General features: G+C 40.8%; 1 protein-coding gene across 2 annotated transcripts in view; it reads right to left on the bottom strand.

The window, feature by feature from the left end:
• SGPL1 (sphingosine-1-phosphate lyase 1) overlaps positions 1–17,653 on the bottom strand; it is a 59,173-nt gene that overhangs the window by 17,054 nt on the left and 24,466 nt on the right. For both annotated transcript variants that reach the window (XM_036336993.1, XM_036336994.1), the window contains 4 exons: positions 9,710–9,777; positions 7,504–7,651; positions 4,254–4,330; positions 2,761–2,889 (listed from right to left, as the gene is read on the bottom strand). In XM_036336993.1, coding sequence (XP_036192886.1) covers positions 2,761–2,889; positions 4,254–4,330; positions 7,504–7,651; positions 9,710–9,777 — 422 coding nt within the window. The remainder of the gene's footprint in view (positions 1–2,760; positions 2,890–4,253; positions 4,331–7,503; positions 7,652–9,709; positions 9,778–17,653) is intronic.

Raw genomic sequence — 17,653 nt, 5'->3', positions numbered from 1 at the left:
AAACACAACTATAAGGATGCAAGACAACACGAGCGAAACCAGCAGAAACAGAAAGATAAGGCCATGAACAATGGAATTGTCAGAAAAGAATCCTATATAATAAAAGGGTAATATGCAAATTGACAGAATGGTGGAACGACCAGTCGCTATGACACACACTGACCACCAGGGGACAGGTGCTCAACACAGGTGTTGCCCCCTGGTAGTCAGTGTGCTCCCACAAGCCGGGCTGATGGCTGGCGAGCACGGTGGCAATGGTGTCAGTCAAACCGGGCTGAGAAGACCCTCCACCCCTAAGTGCATGAATGTCATGCACCAGGCTTCTAGTATAAAATAATTACATGCAACATATATAAATAAACTAAAAGCCAAGGGACAATAAAGAACCACCAAACAGATTTAAAAAACAAAAGAAGAGCTCAGCCCACGTGGCTCAGCTGGTTGAACGCTGTCCTGTGCACCAAAGGGCTGCTGGTTCAATTCCTGGTTAGGGCACCATCCCTGGTCGGGGCATCTACTAAAGGCAACAGATCAAAATCAATCTCTCTCTCTCCCCCCGCCCCCCGCCCCTTTCCTCCTCTAGTGAGGATTGAACGAATGAACGAACAAACCAAATAGAATTCTCAAGAATGAAAAATACAGTAAACAAAATTTAAAAACCCAATGGAAGACTAAAATGTAATCAGACACAACTAATAAGGGAATTAATAAAACCCCTGTACTGATCACGCAGCTCCAACAATTATCAGCTCATTGCCAGTCTTTTCATCTACCCCAGCTGCCCCAGGCATTGCTGCTACTGAGAATATCACTTGTTCTAATAGTTACACCTTTACAGGTAGTTTTGTTTTGTTTTTTCCTGGCTGCTTTAAACCCTGTTTTAGCCTTTCTCAATCTGCCCTTCATGTTTCTTAGCTTTGCTTTTGTACTTTCTATTTATTTGTCTCTCTGGATTCTTTTTCCAGTTGTTTTAAAATCTGTCTTGTTCCATAAATTTTACTTAGAAACCATGTAAGTATTTTACAGAGTTATAAATGAACCAGGGTTCCTTGCACAAATGGCTGACCCCGGGTCTAGAGCAGAAACGTACAAGATGAACATGGAATAATAAAAATATTTTGTCAAAAAAAAGGGGAAGAATGGAAGCTTTACTAGTAAAAGACGACATGAGTCATGCAAAAGGACCCAGGAACCGAAATTAGAAAGCTCCCACTGGTCAAAAATGGAGCGATTTGGGCATCAATTTGAGTAACAACTCGAATGGACTGAAACATACATAATTTCCTTATCCACCCTACTGTTGATAGACATCTGATTTATTTCCAGTTTTTAGCTATCATGAGCAATGCTGTTATGAATATACATCTATCCTAATACACACACGTCTTTCTAGGATATATCCTGAGTTGGAGAATTTCAGGGTCTTAAGACTTCTATCTTCAACTTTATTGGGTAAGGTCAATCTGTTTTGTGCTTGTTTAACCTTTGGTCTCTTAAAAGAGACACAGGAGAACACTACATACTGTAAGTATATTGTCATCTACCCTCTATATCACACTGTTCATCAAAATGCCTTACGAGAACCTGTTATTGGTCCAGTTTGTAACTATTTTGGAATTATTTTTGGGAAATGAATGCCATGAATACCAGTTCTGTTACCTACTGAATATTTGAACATGCTATGCTGATTTACCATGGTGCCAACATAATAGTAAAACAGTACAGCTTACTGGAAAAACACAAAAAGTAACTATTAAAAGTTATTGTTTTTGGATGGGCCCTTCGATAATTAAATTTGCAGACTTTATAATGATTACAAAAGTATCTGATAGGGTGAGCACCTCTAGGTTACCACTGCAGCACACTGGGTTAAATCTAACTCTATGCTGCATAAGCTGAGATTTCATTTTTTCTAGGAAGACAGTATTAGTTTGTAGTAACAAATCTAAACAGAAGTTTATCAATCACAGTTTAGGAAAACTAACAAATGTTTACTGAAAAGAATAGTTAAAACATGTGTGTCTTAAATATAAATGATACCATCTTCCTGTATTCCTAAACCAACTAAATGATATTCGATTTATGGCAAAATCAGAAAGTAAACTTCCAGCTCAATTAAAATGAGAAAGTATAAAAACAAGTCACTACGACATGGTTCAACAAATTATATACATAAATGGATAGGAAGGTGGGTGGATGGAAGAAAGAGAGGAAGGGAAAGAAGGAAGCAGAGAGCAGATAGGGCAAAATATATTTAGCGAATCCAGGGTGTTCTTTAAACTATTCTGGCAACTTTATGTAAATGTAAAGTTTTTCAAAGTAAAAAATTGAAGAGAAAGATTATCTAGAAGAATATATGCCAAAATGTTGATACTCTATGAATTACAAAACTACAAGCAGTATTTTTATTTTTTAAATATATTTTTATTGATTTCAGAGAGGAAGGAAGAGGGAGAGAGAGATAGAAACATCAATGATGAGAGAGAATCATTGACTGGCTGCCTTCTGCACGCCCCCTACTGGGGAACAATCCCGCAACCCAAGCATGTGCCCTTGACTGGAATCGAACTCGGGACCCTTCAGTCCACAGGCCAATGCTCTATCCACTGAGCCAAACTGGCTAGGGCTACAAACAGTATTTTTAAATTGCTGTTAATCTGGATCTTTCTACAATAATCACGTATCATTTATGTAATAAAAAAAGGAAAATGTTCTAATTTAAGCTAAAAAAAATACTGGATGCCACCTGCATATACTTACACATCCACAGGAATCCGGTCCCCCATTGAAAAGGGAACAAGCTATCCTCACAATCTCTGCTTCTATCTTCCGGAGTCCTGGGAAGATATCTGGATGCAGGGGATTACTCCATGCAAAATCTCCATAAGCCTGCAAAGGAATGCAAGCAGATATGAAGCAAGACAATTAAGCTGTACAGAACAATCATACACTAAACCAAAATTTCTAGGTATTAGGCACAACATTAGACACTGGAAAATGGTAGACTATGTCCCCCAACCTAAAGAAGATCAAATTACAGTGGAGGAGACACACAGGAAAAGAAATTATTTTACAATGCGGTAGGAGAGGAAGTATGATGTGGTTAAAAGCAGACTACAACGCCAAGCAGCCTCAGGTAGAAGGTTAAGCTTTGCCTGTCACTTCTAGCTGTGTAATCTCAGGACAAATAACCTCTGAGGCTCAGTTTTCTCATATGCTAAAAGGGTAATTAAGGTGCTGATCTGATAGGGTTCTGGCGATAAGCAAATAACAGAACACACTGCAAAGCACTTAGTAGAGTGTCTGGCACAAAGCAGCCGTTGTTCTATGTGCAATGCCAGCTGTGTGTGCGCGGGAAGGTAGGGGCCTTAAGGAGGGAATAATGAGCATCCTGAGTGGTCTGGAGGTGTCTGCTGAGCGGAACCCTGAGAGAAATAGGAATTCACATTCACAACAGGCGGAGTGAAGGGCGAAAAGCGAACAACGTAAGAGCAAGGTGCGCTCTGTAAAAAGAAAAGGCACCGGTAGTGTTTGCATGGGAAAGTAGTAGGAGTGTTTGCCAAAAGTATGGGAGCTGGCTCACGGAGGGCCTTGGCATTCTCTGCCTCATAAGCAGCTTGTGTTTTATCCTGTAGATGACAGGAAGCCACGGAAGCATTTTTAAACGTGGAAATAAGGTTGGAGCATTATGTCAAGATACAGCTGAGCAAAACCTATACTTAGTACGGTATAAGCCGTCTGATCATAATAATCAAACACAAAGATCGCAGAGACCATCAGTCAATGCCGATTTTATATGGCAAAGTGGGATTTCAAAATTAAATCTGACTAGAAATGGAAGATGCTAAAGACAATTCTAAAGTCAACAAAAATGAGAAGTACTTTCATTATAAGTGAAACCACACTCATTCTCAGATCATCTGATTTGAGAGTCAGGTAGTATCGGAAATTATAACCAAGTTTCTCTCCCATGTCTCTTCTTATCAAACAAAATGTGTCTTAATATTAATCTCAAACTCTGGGCATACCTTCCCTGTTAATCTGCCTTCTACACAGGGTGTCAATAAAGCCTGCACACATAAACAATATTTTACTTTATTACAGACTGAAGATGTCTTTGACAGTATTGTATGTGTTCACCTGTTTGGGTGAAGAGAAACTGTCTACACTTTCATTTAATTACAAAGTAGACAGCAATGAGGTACTATAAACTGGCACAGACCACCGCACTCCCCTCGAGTCCCGGGCATCACCTTCACGAGGAGCTCGGTGAGCTTCTCCTCCCCACTGTACACCGCTCCGGAGGCTCGCCCTTCCTGCCACATGACGTCTGCAGAGAAAGTTAACATCACTGGGTCAGTAAGCAGAAAGTTTTAGGAGGACAGGTAGGGTCTAAAAAGAAGAAATGCAAAGAAAGTCCTTTGAGTACAAAAGAAAAAAAAATTTTGAGTAGAAATCCAAAGGTGTCTTTATATTATATCAAGAAAGAAAAAATCCATTACAGCTACCACAGCAAAATAAAGGTCATCAATTAGTATCAACATATGAAAAAGATACCCACAGCACTTAGTACAATAAAGTCCAGTAAGTATGCTGTCCTCTTCCCCTGCCGGGGTCCAGCCCCAGCAGGTCCAGGGGTTCCCCAAAGGTGTGGACGGAGTCGGCGAAGAAGGAATGACACGGAGACAGCGTTCAGTTGATCAGCAGCCTAGCCAGGATCTCTAGCCAGGATCTCCAGCCAAGTTCTGGTCTGGATCTCCAGCGAAGTTCTGCTTAGGATCTCCAGCCAGGTTCTGTCATCAGGTTCTAGTCAGGTTCTCTTGCCAATTTCTGTAGTCAGGTTCAGTCCAGGATCTTTTGCCATGTTCTCTCGCTAGGTTCTGTCTCTAGGTTCTGAGGCCAGTTTCTGTCCAGGAACTTTTGCCATGTTCTCTCCAGCGAAGTTCTTCTGTCTCCAGAGAACGTTCTGTGTAGGTTCTGTGCCTAGGTTCTGTCTCTCTTGGTTCCGTATTCTAAGTTCTGTGTAGGTTCTGTCTTCTTAGTTCTGCCTTCTAAGTTCTGTGTTCTAAGTTCTGTCTCTTGCTGTCTTGTTACATCTGTATTTATACCAGTTGATTCAATCCTATCAATCTCTATTACAAAGGTTAGGGTGTTTCTTATCTCCATTCCAGGGAGTAAAGATTATGTAGCTTATGCATGATTGTTCGTAGTTAAAGTGATTAATTACCCGCCTGGCACTTAGTTGAGGGGTTTTATTCCCTCCCTAACTTCAGGGGAAAATCCCTACCTGGGGAAACAACCTTTCTCAGAGACCTTGGTTAAAACACATAGTGCCAAGAAGGTGAGCAAACATATTAAGAACAGTATGCCATATATGCCGGGTCCCTTGAAACAGCAAGCATGGACCGGCTCCCGGCATTCCCCAACTGCCTTCTCGCAGCAGAAACTTTTCCCTCCATCTATATATCATTCTATGTTCTCTGCAGGGCTCAGCTTGCCCTTGTCAGCAATGCTTCCTTCTTCCTTCCCGCCCTTCCGATCTAGTCCTAGGGAGTGTGGGGACTGTTATGAGCAGAGGTGGCAGAGAAAAAGTGAAACTGCAGTACAGTCAGGAGGGTTGGAGTCAGGGAATTGAATCCATGGCCACACAAGCCACAATGAGACAGCTTAGCCTCAGGGCCCCTCCTTCAGACAGAGTCTGGAAACCCACCCAGAATTAGCCACCTGCTTCCAGCAACATCTGCTGCTCCATCCAGGATCAGAACAGTCAACATTGGGGTAAAGCTCACCAGAAAGATTCCTGACCAGAATACAAGGCCCACCTTTCCATCTCCTGCCTGAGGTTCCACATCACACACTCTCCATTATACCAACAAATGTGTGAATGTGGGTGTCTGGGTCCTTTTGCTACAATATGGCTGTGCCCTGTTGAAAGTGAGTAGTAGTCGCTGTAGTCACTAAAAGTGACTGTAGTCATGGGCTCCACAAAACAAAGATCTTCAGCTCCAATGAAAGGGCAGAGGACTGAGTAGTGAATATCCAGACTAACCCCTCAATCTCACCAACCTGCCAAACTCTGCTTTGCTGCCAGCTTGACTTCCCTCTTTCCATAGAGGACCCTGCTCTGTACCAGGTGTATGTTCAGGCCAGAGGCCACCAGACTTTCAAAATTAGGATACCTGGTTTCATTTCCTGTTCATTTACTGCTGTTACAGAGTATACTAGTGGATGGTGACTTAAAAATGGAAGGGAAGGCAGCAGCCAGACCTCATCATCACAGAAACCCTTAATATACAGGTCTCAGAGTGCTAATTCCTACTTTATATCATCTACAAATCCTGGACTGTACCTACTTTTGTACCAGCCAATGTTAAAAGTTCAACATATTGCATTTAACATTTTTAAATGTATTTTTGATTTTTAAAATAGATTTTTATTGATTTCGGAGAGGAAGGGAGAGGGAGAGAGAGAGAGAAACATTAATGATGAGAGAGAATCATTGATCGGCTGCCTCCTGCATGCCCCTTACTGGGGATCAAGCCCGTAAAGCTTGTGCCCTTGACTAGAATCAAACCCGGGACCTTTCAGTCCACAGGCCAACAGACTCTATCCACTGAGCCATACCAGCTAGGACTAAAATGTATTTTTTAAATGCAACATGGTATCCTGGGCTGGGTCCTAGAACATAAAAAAGGACATTAGTGGGAAAACTGGTGAAATCAGAAGAGAATTTGTAGTTCAGTTAATAGAACTGTACCAATGTTAATTTTTAGTTTTGACAAATGTTATTTTAAATGTTAAAATCAGGAGAAGCTGGATAAGGGATAGATGGGAAATCTATTATCTTTGCAAATTTTCTATAAATTATCCCAAACTAAAAAGCCTACTTTAAAAAAGTATTCATAATATGACTTTAATGTGTAACAAACATGCATTTGTGTTAATAATTAACATTTATTGAGCACTTACTATATACCAGGTATTATCCATTTACATGTATAATCTTATTCAATCTCTATAATCATCCTTTCAAATAAGTATTCCCATTCCCATTGCAGAGAGACAGAAGTTGAAGCATAGAGAAATTAAGTAAGTCACTCATTTTTATTACACATACTATCTTTTCAAAGAACAAATGTATCTGTTTTTCTCAGGCTTACAAAAGGAAACGGAACCAAGTTCCACTGTCTGAGATTTGTTTGTTTTATGGATGAAGATGAATCTAAATATAAATTTTAAAATATGAAAGTCAACGTTTGAGACAGGCCCTTCTGAGCATTTACATATCTGGATGAACCTTTCTTTTCTTCTCTTGCACATGTGAGAGAGAGGGTGAGGCTGAGTGTGTGTCTGAGAGAAAGAGAGAGAGAGAGAGAGAGAGAGAGAGAGAGAGAGAGAGAGCGCGCGCGCGCGCAGGATGAATTGTTCTTAACTTCACAAACATTAACTGGCCGCCCAGCCAGGTTACTGAAGTAGGTAGCATGCATGTGCAGAGAGTCATACCCATAGAGCTGTACTCCTTGAGCTTCTCCAGAACTTCAGACGAGCTCAGACCTTGAGAGGGCAGAACCTTCACATACTCCTTATCCACTTTCAGAAATGACATGTTCTTGATAATATCATCCTTGACCTTGTTCAACTCATCTTGGATCTCCAAAGGTAAGAAAGACAAAGTTAACAAGGAGGCGGAAGAATACAGTATAGAGAAGAACCAGTTGTGACACTAAGTCAACTGCCAAAGGCTGGGCACCACACAAACACTACAGAAAAAGGAGGGTACTTTTTTCTTAAAGAGAGATGATGACAGTTTGTGCAACTACTTTCTGGCATGTGCAACAGTTTCTTAGAAATCTGAAAAGTTGACTTTTTCTCTGAAGGTCAAAGATGCACTCGTTCCCCCCCGCCACCCCATGTCAACATCACCACTGCTCTACTTGGTTTGCATTTGCTAATGTCAGCACTTCTTTGAGGGCAACATTTGAACCTTGTTCCTGCCCTGGCAGCAGCTAGTGTGTCCGCTAAAGAAACAAAGGTAGAGCCACGAACAGTCACCAGAAAACGGGCCAAACAGCAGTAAAATGGACTCTGGTGCTTGTCCAAGTGATGAACTCCTTCAAAAGACAGGTAGAGAGCACAGGGGGCTTCTGGAGGCCCTGCACACCTCCCCCCACGTAAGCTCAAGCCACCCTGGGAAGTGCCAGGAAGACAGCATTCTATCCCTCAAGCTGGCCACAGCTTGTAACCAAAGTGCTCACTCAAAATAAATAACTTGTCTCTGAGCCTCAAAATCTGCTTCTAAAATATGAAAGGTGATTCATTATATAGTTTCTAAGCCCCTTGCAATTCTGTTAGTTCATAAATCTAAGAATAGGTTCTGAAACCCTAGCACTGTCTCAAAATATGAAATTGAAAGAGAAAAAAACATGAAGAAAAATAAGGGCAGGAAAAATATAGGGACTGAAAAGGGGAAATGCTATTATCCTTAATGAGCCAGTCCATCCATTATATCTTCCCTCTTCCCTGACCCCTTATTCTATAAGGACCAAAGCAGATTTAATTTGGGGGCTTAATGTAATTTGGAGTAAAATAAAAGCCTATGTATCTACTCTCATGCCCCATCTCCACCCCAGTTATTACTTCTACTTCCCCACAGGAAATGAACTTGATAATACATAGTTGGGAGTGTTTATATAGTGCTCTGAATGGATTTCAGTTAAAGGCTAAAGATAACTGACATCATTGCTGGTCTGGCCAGAAAAGGGAATTGAAAGCCAAAAATAAAAGAAAGATTGATGAGAAGCTGAGGTGAAGGGCAGGATACTGGAGGAGATGAAGACATCAAGAACTCATTTGCTTCCTTAAAGCTTGCAATGGGGCCTGCCCTGTTTATCTTCATCTGTGATAAAAAGGAAGGGTACAGAGGTGACTGTTTTATCCTCAGTGAGGGTGAGGGCAGAGAAAATACAGTAAAGGGAACATACTAGACTATGGATAGGTACAAAGAGCAAGAGAATAGCTCTGTTATCGAAGTTTCTAAACCTGGGATCAGCAAACTACAACCCAAATCTGGCCTACGCCTATTTTTGTAAAGAAAGCTCCCTGGAATACGGCCAGGTGCATTCCTCTACCTATGATCCTGTTGCTGCATTCCCTCTGCAAGGGCAGAGTTGAGGAGCTGTGACACAGTATGGCCTACAAAGCCTAAAATGTTTCATATCCAGCCTTTACAGAGTTTGCCAACCTTGATCTAAACCACATAAGCACTCAACCCCCACATAAATAACTACAATCAGCCCAGCAAATATTGCTCCAGAGCATCATGTCACTTCTGTCAAGTTTTCTAATTTCAAATTCTTGACAGACATCTCCTTTCTCCTTTAGTCACATATGTTGCAGAAAAGGTTAAGGTTTCTCGATCTTGGAGATTCTGACATGTTGAGCCATAATCCTCTGCTGTGTGCAGGGGTGGTCCTGTGCATTGTATGTAGGAAGTTTAAGCAGCATCCCTGGCCACTACCCACTAAATGCCAACAGCATTCCTCTCCAGCTGTGATAACCAGAAATGTCTCCGAACATTATCAAATGTTCCTTGGAGGTGGAGGACACAAACACACCTCCCCCTTGAGAATACCAGGTTCAGTCAATAAAAGGAAAGAGGTATGACGATGGGGGTGGGTAGGGGAGGAAGATCTATACAGATCCCACTTACCTTGCGACCAATAATAGGCATCTTCCTGATGAGCTTAAAGCATTTCTTTTTAAACCTTGACCATAAACCTAAAAGAAACAAATGGTTCTATTATCGATGGATACAACATGCTAGTCACAGTGCACGAACTATTCGGGTATGTCCTCTGCAACCCCATTTGCCCTCAGGTCACAAAGGTAGAGTTTCTTTCCATAAAAAAAAAAAAAAAAAAAAAAACACTTTTAATTTAAGTAAGTTATATGATTACATGGCTTAAAAAGTAAAAAATAAATAAATGTATGCACACAGAGTTAAAAGTTTCTCATCTACCCCCAGACCTCATCCTAGCCCCATGAAAACACTGCTACTAGTTTCTAAAATACCCTTCTAGAATTTCTTTATGCATATACAAGCAAGAATAAAGATCTATTCTTATTTGTCTCTATTTTTACACAAAAGGTAGCAAGCATATTCTAGCACTGTACTAGAACTTCTTCTACTTAGAAATATTTTCTTCTAGCCTGTGTTGCTCAGTGGTTGAGCATCAACCTATGAATCAGGAGGTCAGGACACATCTCCAGTCAGGGCATATCCCCAGTAGGGGGCATGTAGGAGGCAACCAATCAATGATTTTCTCTTTCATCATTGATGTTTCTCTCTTTCCCTCTACCTTCCTCTCTGAAATCAATAAAAATATTTTTTCTTAAAAGATTGGTGCTACCTCACTCATTTTTTATAGCTGTAGAGTATTTCATTATATGTATTGCCATAATTTACTTAACCTGCCCCTTTCCTGATGGACACTTAGGTTGTTTCTAGTATTTGCTATTACAAACCATGCTAAAATAAACTTTATAACACATACCGTACTCCATACATACAAGAATACCTACAGGATAAATTCCCAGAAACAGGGCTGCTTGGTCAAATGACATACGTATTCCAGAATTTTCTACCTTCTCAAGGTTTACAGAGGTCCAACATTTCTCTTCCCTCTCTGAAAACAAATGACCAATGCTTGCTTTTTTTCAGGACCTAGACTCGTCTCTCATTCAACATATATCCTAACAACACTGTCTGGACCTAAAAAGGCCTCCAATACCATTACATCACTCAGTCTCCATTCTGTTGGCCAGTACATAAGGCAAATACGGAATTCTGATCCTGTTAATGACAGTAATTACAAATACATGGCATCGAAATAGACTATTCTACCTTTAATGAATTCACATTCACTACATCTAATTGACTCAGACAACAAGATTTTGAGGTTGGCACAGGAGGTAGGTACTACATACTATCCAAAGGCAACAATGGGTGAAAGCATTAATAACTTGCTCAAGGCCACAGATCAAATTGGTGATGGAGCAGGGATTTAAGTGAAGTCTTTGTTTTTCTAGTCCGAGACTCCCAGGACTCTATGCTGCTTCAAATGCACAACAGAAATGTTCAGTTACCCCAAATGTGTATAAGGAATCTATACTGAGCTTTCGTACAGGGCATGAACTGAACATGAACTTTTACTGCATTGCTAGGAGATCTGGGCATTCCAACTTCTCTGGCCACAAGGAGTGTGCTCTCAACAACAGAATGTGTGTGTACCTTCTTTCAGTCATTATATAAAGTCTTGCATCTTGCTGTTTTTGCTTAGTTGCATCCCTGTCTTTCCACCTCACTCTATGGTTAACTCTCTATAAATGACTGGGACAAAAGCCGGTAGTTAAGACACAGACTGAATAAGAAGACAAAAAGACTAAAACCTCTTACCTGTAGTTACTTTTTTGTTTACATTTTGAAGTATTTCCTTTCAGTCCCATGTTCTACACATTGTAATATGTAACTGAGATCTTATTGTATATACAATATTGTATACTCTTCTCACTTAAAGCATTTTCTACATTAATAAAAATAGTCCATCAAATGAGTATAACTTAGTATTGGATATTTAAACTGCTTGTTATTTGTCTATAGTTGACCCTTGAACAACATAGGTTTGAACTGAATGGGTCCGCTTATATGCAGATTTTTTAAAATAAATATACAGCACTCTGAATCCCCAGATTTCCAATCTGCTGTGAATCACAAACAGTACTTTTGATCGCAGTTGGGAAATCTGCAGCTGAGAAGGACTAACTACATGCATTGTTCTAGCCAGTGATGGCGAACCTTTTGAGCTCAGTGTGTCAGCATTTTGAAAAACCCTAACTTAACTCTGGTGCCGTGTCACATGTAGAAATTTTTTGATGTTTGCAACCATAGTAAAACAAAGATTTATATTGTTGATATTTATTTTATATATTTAAATGCCACTTAACTAAGAAAAATCAACCAAAAAAATGAGTTCGCGTGTCATAGGTTCGCCATCACTGTTCTAGGCCATCTATAATAGTAAAAGTATAATATGCAAATCGACTGAACGGCCGAACAGTGAAACGACCGTCCGGATGATCCTTCCAGACGAAGCTGGGGCTGCGAGGGCCGAGACCCTTGCACGAATTTTGTGCATCGGGCCTCTAGTTTTATATAAGGGACCTGAGCATCCACTAATTCTGGTATCCGTGGGGAGTCCTGGGACCAATTGAAGATAGCGAGGGACTGTAGTTAAGTTTTGGGGGAATCAAAAGTTATACATGGGCCCTAGATGGTGTGCTCAATGGTTAGAGCGCTGGCCTGCTCATTGAAGGGTCTCAGGTTTGATTCCTGATCAAGGGCATGCATCTGGGTTGCAGATTTGATCCTAGAGGCAACTAATCTAAGTGTCTCTCTCTCTGTCTTTCACCCCCTCCCACTCATCCCTTCCTCCCTTCCACTCTCTCTAAAAAGCAATGGAAATAATATCCTCAGGTGCGGATTAACAACAAAAAAAAAGTTACACATGGATTTTCGACTGTGCAGGGGTCAGTCCCCCTAATCCCATGTTGTTCAAGTGTCAACTGTACCTCTAGCCATGTTAAAGCTGTAAAGATTCAGAACCACTTTCTTATTTCATAAATGAAGTAGTAATTAATGAGGTGGAAAGAGGTCCACAAATTAGCAAACTGATTCAGGTGTCCAAAAGTATAGTAATGCGACTAGATAGGGAAGAAAGAATAGACTAATTTGGTGAAAGGTGAAATGAAATGGTACAGGGTAAAAAGAACAGAATACAGGATCAGAGATGGAGACATTAAAATGAGAAGACCATGTGGTCACGATCTAAAAAGATGATCTCGAAAGTAAAAGTCCCCAGAAGTACAGAAAGAAAAGTAATTAGAATACGTTAAGGTAATAAAATAGAAAATGTCAATGTAAGAAAATCAATGCATGGCTCTTCACAGTTTACAAATTCCTTCCACACAAATTATGCCACTCAATCCTCGTATTATCCTATGATTAGGTAAAGCAGGTATTTTTATGCTCAATTTATTGTGAGGAAACAGGCTACGAGAACTTAAGGGTGTTGTCAGGGCTAGAAACTGGGAGAGTTGATCACACTCTCCTACCGCATAACTGATTTCTGTTGATGAACTACTGACAATCAGTTAAAGGCAGCATCAAGTGATAAGAATTTGAGCAGATAATGACACAGCATAAAGAAGGAAGAGAGAACACCTTAGAGAGCTGCTACCCCTTGCCCATCCTCCCACCGGTTCCTGCTGCTGCTTGTTCTTATCTACCCTGGCATCCATTCTGTGTTCTAGAATTACCCTTTCCCTCAGAAAAGTATTCAGAGTTTCAGTATTAGCAAAGTTTATCACTAGTCCAGACTTCAGACTCCTCTAGGGCAGTATACTAAAAATAACTTGATTGTTCAGTGGTATGTAGAATACTTCTCTACATGAGCAAGTTTCTGAAAAAAACATGGCATTGCTATCAAAATGATCTCCAATGTCTGGAGGGAAGACAAATATTTTTATATGTCTAAAATTCAAGTTGGAAGTTACAAAACAAAAAGTGTGCTGTGTGTATATATATGCATAAAACTATGAAATTGCCAACATTCAACAATTTTTGACCTACAGAAACTACATTTTGTATGGATACGTAATATAGACACAAACAGTGGTTAGATCTAGGTAGCAAAATTTTAATTTTCTTATTATGGCTTACCTATGTCTGATTTTCTACAATGAACATATACTTCTGTAATAATAAAAAATAGGCTATTAAAAATAAAACAACTGAAATGGCTTGAATTGAGCTCACAAAGATCTAGGTGCACCCTGCTACTATGAATTTCCTCATGGAATGCTTCGGGGCCAGCACATTCTTTTTGGAACACTAAAGGCAGTAAGTATCAGGACCTAGGATGCTCTGCTTCTACCAGTTAAGCAAAATGTACATGAGCACTGTGGGCTGCAGAACTGGAAGTAGAAGTAAACACCTAAAGCTAATACTAATTATAGCAAAGGAATACAAATCTCTAACCTTGTCTGTTTTTACAAATGCACTACCTTAAAAGGAAAAGTATATAGAATAGTGGCTATCAGGAGCTGGGGAGAGGAGGGTATAGGGAGCAATTGTTTAACGGGGACAGAGTTTCCATTTAGGATGATGAAAAAGCTCTAAAGAGGGATGGTGGTGATGGGTGCACAACATTGTGAATGTAATACCCCTGAAATGTACATTTTTAAAATGGGGAAAATGGGAAATGTTATCTCATGATCTATATACTAGAGGCCCGGTGCACAAAATTCGTGCACGGGGGGGTGGGGGTGGGGGGGAGATCCCTCAGCCCGGCCTGCACCCTCTCCAGTCTGGGATCCCTTGGGGTCGGGATCAGGCCTAAACCGGCAGTCGGACATCCCTCTCGCAATCTGGGACCACTGGCTCCTAACCACTCACCTGCCTGCCTGCCTGATCACCCCTAACTGCTCTCCCCTGCGGGCCTGATCACCCTTAATCACCTGTGCCTCGGCCCCTGCTATCATGGCTTTGTTTGGAAGGACAACCAGAAGATGTCCGTTCAACCCAGTCTAATTAGCATATTACCCTTCATTAGTATAGATATAAAAGCCTAAGCGACTGGCCAACCAGCTGACCGGCTGGTAGCTATGATGCACAATGACCACCAGGGGGCAGACACTCAACACAGGAACTGCAGAGCAACAGCAACTTTGCAGAGTGCCCTCTCGAACTCCAGGACCCCTTGGAGGATGTCGGACTGCCAGTATCGGCCCGATCCCCACAGGCCAGGCCGAGGGACCCCACTGGTGCATGAACACATGCACTGGGCCTCTAGTAATAAAATAAAAGAACCCTGGCCAATTGCTCAGTGGTTAGAGCACTAGCCCTTGGACCAAAGTGTTGCTGGTTCGATTCCAGGTCAAGGGCATGAACCTCATCGTAGGCTTGATCCTGGCCCCGGTCAGGGAATATGCAGGAGGCAACCAATTGATGTTTCTCTCTCACATCGATGTTTCTTTCTCTGTCTCTCCCCCTCTCTTCCACTGTCTCTGAAAATCAATGGGAAAAATATATTTGGGTGAGGATAAAAAAAAGAAAGAAAGATGGGAGGGAGGGAGGGAGGGAGGGAGGGAGGGAGGGAGGGAGGGAGGGAGGGACGGACGAACGAACGAAGGAAGATTTATTGCTACTCCTGAAAGTCCTATGGAATAGGCCACTTCACCTGGAAGGATAAGCTGGTGGGTACCACTGAATCAAAGGCTTCCTGGGTTCATGGATTAGTAGGATTAATATCATTAAAATGTACATACTACCCAAAGCAATCTATACTTTGATGCAATCCTTACCAAAATACCAATGGCATATTTCACAGATCTAGAACAATACTCCAAAAATGTATATGGAACCAAAAAAGACCCCAAATAGCTGCAGCAATCTTGAGAAACAAGAACAAAGTTGGAGGAATCATAATACCAGATTTGAAGTTATACTACAAAGCCACCATAATCAAAACAGCCTAATACTAGCACAAGAATAGGCACAAAGATCAATGAAACAGAACAGAGAACCCAGAAAATGACTTAAGCGATATGCTCAATTAATATTTGACAGAGGAGGCAAGAGCATACAATGGAGTAAAGGCAGTCTCTTCAATAAATGCTGCTGGGATAATTGGACAGGTACTTGCAAAAAAATGAAACTAGACCACCAACTTACACCATACACAAAAATAAACTCAAAATGGATAAAAGACTAAATGGAAGTCATAAAACCATAAAACTCGTAGAAGAAACCGTAGACAGCAAAATATCAGACATCTCAAGGAGAATTTTCACCAATATATCACCTAGGACAAGAAAAACAAAGGAAGAAAAAAAAAACAAATGGGATTATATCAAACTAAAAAGCTTCTGCACAGCAAAAGAAACCAGCATCAAAATGAAAAGGGACCCATTGTATGGGAGAACATATTTGCCAATAATACATCTGATAAGGGTTTAATTTCCAAAATATGTAAAGTACTCTTACAACTCCACAAAAGGAAGACAACCCAATTAAAAAATGGGCAGAAGACCTGAATAGACATTTCTCCAAAGAGGACAGACACACAGATGGCCAAGAGACATATGAAAAAATGCTCAGTCACTAATCATTAGAGAGATGCAAATTAAAACAACAATGAGGTACCACCTCACACCTGCCGGAATGACTATCAGTAAATCAACAAACAGCAAGTACTGGCTAGGATGCGAAGAAAAAGGAACCCTAGCACACTGTTGGTGGGAATGCAGACTGGCACAACCACAATGGAAAACAGTGTGAAGTTTCCTCAAAAAATTAAAAATGGAACTGCCATTTGACCCAGTGATACCACTGCTAGGAATATATCCCAAGAAACCAGAAACACTAATCAGAAATAATATATGCACCCCTATGTTCACAGCAGCGTTATTTGCAATAGCTAAGATTTGGAAACAGCCCAAGTGCCCATCAGTAGATGATTTAAAAACTGTGGTACATTCACACCATGGAATACTATACAACTGTAAAAAATAGGGATCTCTTACCTTTTGAGACAGCATGGAGGGACCTGGAGAGTATTATACTTAAGCAAAATAAGCCAGTCAGAGAAAGACAAGTATCACATGCTCTCAGTTATATGTGAAATCTAATGAACAAAATAAACTGATGAACAGAAAAGATCCAGACATTGAAACATACAACAGACTGGCATATTTCAAAGGGTGTAGGGGAGGCAGGGGGAAAGCAGGAAGAGATGAACCAGTGAACTTATATGCATATATACATAGCCCAGGGACAGACAACAGTGTGGGGAAGGCCTGGGTGGAGGGGGCTAATGGGGATAAAAAGGGGAACGTCTGTAACACTTTCAACAATAAAGATAAACTTAAAAAAAAAAAAGGTTCCCAGAAAGGAATAAGCCTGAGCAAAAAGACAAGGACTGTGTCCATTTCCAAACCACAGAGCAGACACAGCCTGGGACTAGCACAAGTACAGGCACTAACAGGGTTAGTCTATCTACGTTTTCAGAGTTTGAGGAAAGCCTGCAAAGACTAGGAACAGAAACTGAGGACTGGGTGTTTAAAGCTGGAGTGAACTAATTTTACTATGCAATGTTACAGAATGGCTCAATGGCTATTTGCATGATAGAAATAAAACAGAATCTAGCTTCTAATTTGATTTTCCTGGAGGGAGAGAAAGAAAAGCAGAAAAAATAGTTAAAGAGCTCCTTCAAACAAATGTGATCAGGGAAAAAAAGGTAGTTGTTGAAATTTTAGACATATGAGAAATGACAAGCAAATTCCTTCAATGTTAATGGTTTCTTATCCCAAGGAAGTTAAACTGGGATACCCTAATAAGGTAGGAAAGGGATTCAGGAGTGCTACAGAACACCCACCACCACTCCTACCATTTACTTCCCAAGCACAAAGTTCAGGGGAAAACAATTAACATGGAGGAAATATGTAATCAGGTTGGGGGGGGGTTCTTTTTGCGGAGGGGGGGCGTGGGGAGGGTAAGCAGGACCTTAGGAAGGATGTAGAATTTACAAACTGATGG

The sequence above is a fragment of the Myotis myotis genome, unplaced genomic scaffold, assembly GCF_014108235.1.
Source record: "Myotis myotis isolate mMyoMyo1 unplaced genomic scaffold, mMyoMyo1.p scaffold_m19_p_15, whole genome shotgun sequence".
Taxonomy (NCBI): Eukaryota; Metazoa; Chordata; class Mammalia; order Chiroptera; family Vespertilionidae; genus Myotis; species Myotis myotis.
The sequence above is the reverse complement of the archived record's forward strand: the minus strand, read 5'-3'. Positions and strand labels throughout refer to the sequence as shown.